The sequence below is a fragment of the Cnephaeus nilssonii genome (assembly GCF_951640355.1).
Source record: "Cnephaeus nilssonii genome assembly, chromosome: 20".
Classification (NCBI taxonomy): domain Eukaryota; kingdom Metazoa; phylum Chordata; class Mammalia; order Chiroptera; family Vespertilionidae; genus Cnephaeus; species Cnephaeus nilssonii.
Window position 1 is genome coordinate 39,806,650 of NC_137091.1, and position 8,046 is coordinate 39,814,695.

An 8,046-nucleotide genomic window follows, 5' to 3' on the forward strand; every position below is an offset into this window, starting at 1 on the left:
AGCCCCACAACGGGGTCTGACTGCAGAGCCAGACACCAGGGTCATGGTCCCTATCTCACGTTCCCCCTTACAACCATCACAGGGGCTGCAAAAGCCCGCAAAAAGTCTGGAAGCCTGGGCCACATTTGGAAGACAAAGAAACTAGGGGGATAAAAGGGAAAGCCCCACCACATTTGGCATTCAGCTTTGGGTACCAATTCCCCAGGACCAGCACCGGTGCTTCCTGTAATAAAAAAAATGCATTTTCTGAATCTTCCGAGTGCCTGTCTGTTTTGTCTTCCTGCCACCTGGCAATCTTGCTGTAACACCAGTACACAGTGCCTACTGAAAACAAACAAACAAACAAACAAACAAACAAACAAACAAGATAGCTGTTGTCATTATTGCACTCCTGTGGGCACACGTTCAGCGTCTGCCCACTTGGAAACAACAATAATAGAGAAAAAGTGTTCTTCCCTCCCCAGGCAAGCAAGCAATTCTCGACATCAATACTTGATTACACCTTGACTGTAGTATAAGTGACAGGCAATAAACCACACATATGTAAAGTGTACAATCTGATGAGTGTTGATAGCCATACAAACCCCATGTCACCCAAAAGTTTCTCATGTGCCTTTATAATACCCCTCTCTGCACCCCACCCCACAGTCATCAGGCAATCACTCCGCCTGTCTTTCTTGATAGATTATTTTGCATTTTCTAGAATGTTATATACATGGAATTACATGGTATGTTCTCCTTTTGGTCTGCCTTCTTTCAGTAAGCATAATTATTTTTATGAGGTGAAATTCTTATAACAAGATATTAATCCTTTTAAAGTGAACATTTCACTGGCAGTATAGCCACAATGTTGTTCAGCCACCATGTTACCTAGTATTAAAACATTTTCATCACCACAAATAAAACTCTGTATCCAATGAGAGATTGCTTCCATCTCCCCAGCCCCTATCCCTCAAAACCACCAATCTGAATTCTGTCTCCTTCTCTTTCTTGTCCCCTGTTTTCTGTACCATCTACCCTGCCAGCCTGTACATCTGGTGCTCCACTTGTCCCAATGTCAGGGCACTAATCTAAGCCTTCAAGAGATTATTCTTTCTCTGAACCTCGTTTCTCACCCCTCACATCCATCTAGCTCTGGGGTAATGGCACTCCAATACCACTGCACCAGCTCCAGTGGCTACTTTCTCAACAGGTAGGTCAGCCCCGCTGGTGTTCCTCAGCCCAACCTAAACCCACACATAGAGAGCCTTCCTACATTACACCCCTAGGTGCCATTGAACTCATAAAATGCCTCACACACCCAAACCTCGCAAGCTTTACAATTTCTCATCTTGATACTGAACAAACCCCATCCCTCCATGAACCCTTCCTAGGCTCCCTTCTGCTTACCCTCAATCCAACTTTGGCCAGGTCTCCAAAACTTCCCACCAAATACCCCAGAGGCCACAATGAGCAGGGAAAAAAAGAGAACCAAAGTAGAGATTTATTTCCATCTCCCAGGTTCTGCTTGTTGACTCTCTAAGCCAGGCACATAGAGTTTGCAAAGCAACAACAACAACAACAAAAGAGATAAAGACAGAGGACCCTGATGTCTGGCCTGAGCTCTGGTCATGGAGGGCTGGAAACAGGGTCATGCAGTGTAGGCCTGCAGGTGGCTGACATCACAGGGATGTGCATGTTTACTGGAGTTGTTTTTTTATCACTGAATATTTGTTTATTTCTCTGTGATTTTGTTCTTCGAAGGTGCAGTGAAAATGAATATGGAATGAGAACACTTTTGATGGTTAGGTCGTGTCTTCTCAGATCTGGTGCAAAGGCCACTCAGAGGCATCCTAGGAAAGATCTAAATCAGGGAAATCAGGCCATCTCCTACTGTGAACACCACGTCAGAAAAGAGGAAGAAAAGTGGGAAATATTTATTTGGAGGTTTGTAGCCACATAATGAAAGAAATGGGAAAATTTAAAAATATGGTAAGAATCGACACTGTAAGATGACAGGTTCAGCTAATTACACACAGATGATGTCTAAGGAAAACTTGAGCCAGACAAATGTAGGGAAGCAAGAAAGTCCTTATTCAAAATCATGCAATAGGGCAGTGAGATTGACCTCAACACCACTGAAATAAAAGGCTGGGGAGATTTTAAGAATAGGAGAAGGAATAATAGGCATCTGCATTTGCTAACTGGCTTGATAAAAAAGATAAATAAAACTCATGAAATCTTGAAAGGAGAGATTTCATTGTAGAGAGCCCTTGGGAAGGTACATGAGCATTTCTTTAATTATTGTCAGCTGAATCCAGTGGCATTGGCAGAGCTAAGTCCTGGAAACACACCTTGCCAGAGGCAGGTGTGTTGTCAGCCTGACCTTCAGTTCAGGCACCAAAGGGTGTGTTTCATTATCTAAATCCAGCCAAGCACCAGGAACAAGCATGATTATCCGGGCCCAATCAGAAGTGACAATTACAAAGAAGCCACAAGAATGCACATAATCTCCATTGTCTTGGGCTTTAGTAAAGCCCTGTTATTTTGCTGTATAAAATAAATGCACTATATTGGCTCTGGGTCACTCTCTCTCCATCAGAGGATAGTTGTCCCATCCAACCCCACCTTTTCTTTCGATCTCTGTGTCTGTCTCTTTCTTTCATTTTCTCAATCCCCAGCCTCCCCTACTCAGGAACTGGACCACTCTCTAGCTGTGCTGGATGCAGAAAAGAGAGAAATATTTACATTTCATTATTTTTTATTTATCAGTATTATTATTTTTAATCCTCACCCAAGTGTACACTTTTATTGATCTGAGAGAGAGAAAGGTATATATATATATATATATATATATATATATATATATATATATATAGAGAGAGAGAGAGAGAGAGAGAGAGAGAGAGAGAGATAGAGAGAGAGAGAGATGTGAGAAACATAAATTGGTTGCCTCCCATAAGTGCCTCTACCAGGGCATTGAACCTGGAAACTTTTGTGTTTAGTACGAAGTGCAAACCAAGTGAGCAATGCTGGCCAGTGTAAGTAAAGGTTTTAACATCTTGGTTTTAAATGGCCCCACACAAGTTAGGTTCCTACTCTTCCTCAGAGGCTGGGACACAGCAACAACAGAATTATATTTTATCAAAATGGACCCAAACCCTCTAGACAGATATTCTATGAATCATATGACTGGCAAGAAGTTGTGTTTTTTTTTAATATGTTTTTATTGATTTCAGAGAGAGGAAGGTAGAAGGGGAGAGAGGCAGTAACATCAGTGATGAATGGGAATCATTGATCAGCTGCCTTGTGCACAACTGCTACTGGGGATCAAGCCTGAAACCCAGGCATGTGTCCTGACTGGGAATCAAACCATGACCTTCCTGATTCATGGGTTGACGGTCAACCACTGAGCCACTCCACTCAGGTGGCAAGAAGCTTTTAAGGAGACTTAGGTATATTTCAAAAGGACAGAGAAAGAATTTGCAATTATAAATTACAATTATATTTCTAAGAGAAATGTTCTAAAAAAAATTGAGGTGAGAAGACAATAGTCTGGAAGAACCTGTGTAAAACTTAGAGATTCTGAGGGAATAATGAGGCCTCTGGTTCATAACAAAACTGCTTTCTGCACAGCGGAGGGAAACACAACTACATCCTTTCAGCCAAGACCCAGTTTGCATCGCCATCAGTTCCTGCAATTTATAAAGAAGTGCAAGTTCCCAGCCATTTATAAATAGATGAAAAATAACTGAGAGACTAAACAGAGACAGCATCTGATCTCCCAGAGGGCTGTGCTTCTGAGTTTTCCATGGAGACAAAACATTTCTCTCTACAGTCACCTTCCCTTTTATCAAACGTCATCTCCAAGGAAGAATAGTATTTTGTTCCTATCACATATATGGCTGGTGTCATTCAGTCTGGCCTGATTAATGACCTAAGTGCAGAGGAACTGACATTCACCTTATAGTTTGCTCTGATGCAGGTTTTTCTATGAAACCTGAGATGGGAGATTTAACAGCCTCTTGAGGTTAGGTGGCCTCACCCTCACACTTCACCTGCAGTCTCTCTAGCTTTGGGTGATGTCCTCCTCTCAAACAGATTACAAGTCTTCATCAGGTCAAAATTAGCTCCATAAATGGTGAGGTCATTTATAATTCTATGGGCATCACTTTGAACTAAGACATGTGCTAAATTTTTGGTCTTATTGCCAACATTTCTAATTCTATTCTATTGAAAAAAAGGACAGAGTGCTACTGAACTTATGCAAATAAGTCGCTTGCCATAAACATAAGAATAGTCCAGAGGGCATTAGTAATTTTTTGGGAGAAGTCAAACAGGGAGACAAAGATCACTGTTGCATCTCACATAGCTGTTCTCTTGTCTATTCCCATCATCACAAGTATCCAGGCACCCTCCACATGTCTCCCTGAAAACAGGAGAGAGCTCATGTTCCTGTGAGCTTATCTCTTACTCCTACCAATCATCACACAATGGCTACACATCCTGTGAAGCACATGGTGTCCCCTCCATAGTGAAGATGGTGCAAATGGGACCAACCATAGATGGGATCCAATGTGGTATGTTACCCTACGTCAACAATCATGACAATGCCAACTCACATTTTTTAGTATTTATTGATTCAAAGCAAGTCTTCTATGCAATTTCCACCACCCCACCCCAAGAAACCTAATAGGTACTTTTTTTTTTTTTTTTTTTTTTTAGTTTAAGAACATAAGGGAGGGGAGGAGGATCACTAGTACTTGACATCTAACTTTACAGGCGCACTTTCAATGGAGCTGACGGGGTTGGAGACTTTACACTGGTAGTTCCCAGCATCCGCTCTCCTGACAGGGTTTATGGTGAGGGTTCTGTTGTCCTGGGACAGCTTCATCCTCTTTCTGAGCCGCAGACTCTCAGCATTGAATAACCAGTTGGTGGAGCTTGCATTTGTCTGGCAGGTCATGACCACCGCATCCTTTTTCTCTGTGGCTGTGGTGCTGCTGGCTAGGAGTGTGGGCACACTCACTCGCCCTGTGAAGAAATAGAGGGTAAGAATGATTGAGTGTGGGCTTGGGACCTGGCGCCATGCTTCTACCTCAAAGATCTCAGCCCTGACTCTGATTGTTATGAGGGTAATTTGGTTCCACAGCAAAAAATAATTAATTCTAAATTTGCCATCAATCCCCAAAACAAATCTACCCCTCTGAGCTGAAGACCCCTAAGAAGGAAGGATATGAACCAATGATTGATCTACGGATCCAAAGACATCTTATAAGGCCCTCAGGGTGGAGGCAAAGATGGGGCCGTGGCTGCAGATAGATCTCAAGTGAATCAGATCTTCTCATGGTCTGTGTGACTCTGCTTAGGGACTGTATCTCCCTGTGCCCCAGTTTCCCATCAATGAAATAAAATGAATATGTGACTGCCAGGCTGCCAATGTACTAATCATGAAATATTCACAGTATCTCACATAAACATTGGGAAGGAAAACTGCTCAAATAAGAGGCATTTGTTATTGATGGACTTCACGAGAGAATCCCTTGGGCTGATCCCGGGTGGATGATCAGCTGCCAGGAGCATCTTTCCTCCTATTTCTCCCTTGGGACCTTACCTTTCTCTGGACTCTCCTAAGTCCCCCAGAGCAGTCAGCTAATAATCTGTGGAGCTTGTCCAGTTGTGATCTCCACACACAGTCTCAGCTGAAGGACCAGGCTCCATCTCTTCCCAGACGTGGTTCTTAGGGTTGAGCCCCAATTGGTGACCAACTCAAGAGCCTTGTGACTCTGGCTCATGGGAAACTGTTGCTATCACTCAGCCCTTCCCAGGAGGCAAAACTCAACCAGACACAGGCTCACCAGAGCCTCTGGAGTCAGGACATTGTGACAGAGGCCTGGAGAAGGGCTGCCCAAGCTGAGCTTCTCTGGGAAGAACCCAGGGAGTCCCTCAGGCCAGGTCCCTACAGAGCCCTGCAGGGTCTAATTCAAGGACATGATCAGGAAAAGGGGCCCAGGGACCTGGACTGAGACTGGTCTCCTTCTGCTGACTCACTCCCATCAAAATGGCTCTTCTCTCTGTGGAGAATGTCTGCAGGGCTGGAATCTGTGAAGGGAACCCTGACCTTAGGATGTTTGTCTCCACTGGGTGTGTCCTGAACTAAATGCCCAAGCCCAACCTGGGACATGATGCAGAAGGGGATGGAGGAGAGCCCAGGGCTGGCAGTCCTGCGTGTGAAGTAGAGTTCACCCCACCCGACCCCCAGAGGTCAGAGAGCAATCACTCACGGTATACATTGAGCTGTCCAAATGCTCTTTCTTTTTTCGAATTTCGAAGGACGGCTACTACAGTGTAGATTCCTGTGTCCTGTAGGGTGACGTTCTTTATGATCAGGATTCCTTTAAGATTTGCTCCCTCACGACCACTGTATGCAGGCCCTGTGTAATATCGTCTTAAATGAGTTACATACAGAATAAAATTGTTGTAGATCGTCTTTTCACTCCTGTACCACATAAAGCGAGCAACATTGGGAGGCGTATTGCGGGTCCGTAGAACCACAATATCCCCTTCAGCAGCATTGGTTGAGTCAATAGCAAATTGCGCAGTGGTGGGCGGGATCCAGAAGGCTAAGAGGAAGACTAGAAGGGAAGAGAGAAATTGATCAGTATATTTATCTATGTATTGGGATGGAGAGATGAGGCATTTCTCTTCATCTCTCAGCCTTGGTCTGCGTGTGAGTTCGTGTGTGCATCTCCTTGGTCAAGGTCAATAATATTGCCACCATTGTTTCAGCACCTAAGAACCTATGCTTTTTGTTTTGAATTCTCTTTCCCAGCTGTCTCTGTGACTGTCCTCCTTACTGCCCTCAGATCCCTGTTGACACTCAGCGGCCTTCTTGGAAGACCTTCCCTGACCACGTCCTCTAAAGACCCTCTATCTGCACTCTCTGACCTGACCCCACTCTGTGCCTTCAGGGCACTTGTGGGTACCTAATGTCACTAATAGATCCCTTATGTCTATTTTCTCCCCGTATAATGTGAGCTGCATGTGGGCAGAGGATTTTGTGATCTTGTGCCCCCAGTGCCTGCAATAGGCTGCAAACACCTGTGGGTGCATGAATGAGTGTTCCCAGGTTTGACCATGTCCCATGTTGTATTTTCCCATATTTGTAGTTGGTGGTGGGGACAATGTTTAGCGCCCCTGGTTAAAATGTTCCTGCTATCACCTGAAATAAATTGTTATGACTGTGGTCAGTTGTCAAAATTCAATACTCTGTGATGAATAACTTAGCAAGTGAACAGCAATTTAAATTTTCCTGCCCCTCACCACTTCCACATCATGAGATCTTCCTGTTGCTGAGCCCCCTCTCTTATCCTACTCTGCGTCTCTGTCCTTCCACTCAGGTCCAAAGAGAAGCCCTTCCTCCCCTCTCAGAGTGCTGTCCTCCCCTGGAGATCTTGGCCACTCTCTGACTCCCAACCTCCCTTCCATTCCCAGGGATTGTCCCCTCCTTACCAGCCAGCAGGAGCCCCAGCCAGGGAACAAGTCCTCTGTGGGCAGAGGCTGCAGGGAACTCCATGGTGACTGCTGCCTGCTCTGTCCCTCCCTCTGTGGGAAGAGCTCGAGGTCCAGTAAGGCTCCCAGGCACCTCTGTCCAGACTGGTGCGATGTTCTGTCCCTCCTTCCTGTGTGCTGAGCCTCCTCCTGGGGCAAGATAACCTCCCTGGTCATGTGGGCCAGGGCGGGGTCAGGGCCCAGGACCCTCCCTCTCCCTCTCCTCATTTTTGCCAACCCTGTTGCCCCTTTCAGTTTACCTTTTCTCTGTATTTTTGTTCTCTGGAAACTGCTGAAGCTTCTGACAACACAGACACACACACACACACACACACACACACACACACACACACACACAAGCTCGCGCGGGCGCACAGGCACAGGCTCACTATGTCAAGAAAAGCACCAGCCTAGGGCGTCTGGTTTCTGGACCTCCTCCACCGCTCTCTCCAGCTGCCTCCCCCACAGGCCTCTCTCTTTCACATTTGACTTTTCCCTTCAGTGCAAGAGTTCTGG

At 45.3% G+C, this 8,046-nt stretch overlaps 1 protein-coding gene across 1 annotated transcript; it reads right to left on the minus strand.

The window, feature by feature from the left end:
- Window positions 1–4,600: 4,600 nt before the first annotated feature.
- LOC307092273 (cell adhesion molecule CEACAM21-like) lies at window positions 4,601–7,654 on the minus strand. Its single transcript, XM_079759513.1, has 3 exons — window positions 7,492–7,654; window positions 6,264–6,614; window positions 4,601–5,013 (listed from the first exon to the last, which is right to left on the minus strand). Exons 1-3 carry the CDS (start codon window positions 7,553–7,555, stop codon window positions 4,736–4,738), a joined length of 693 nt encoding a protein of 230 aa, XP_079615639.1. The 5' UTR covers window positions 7,556–7,654; the 3' UTR covers window positions 4,601–4,735.
- Between the last annotated feature and the right edge of the window lie 392 nt (window positions 7,655–8,046).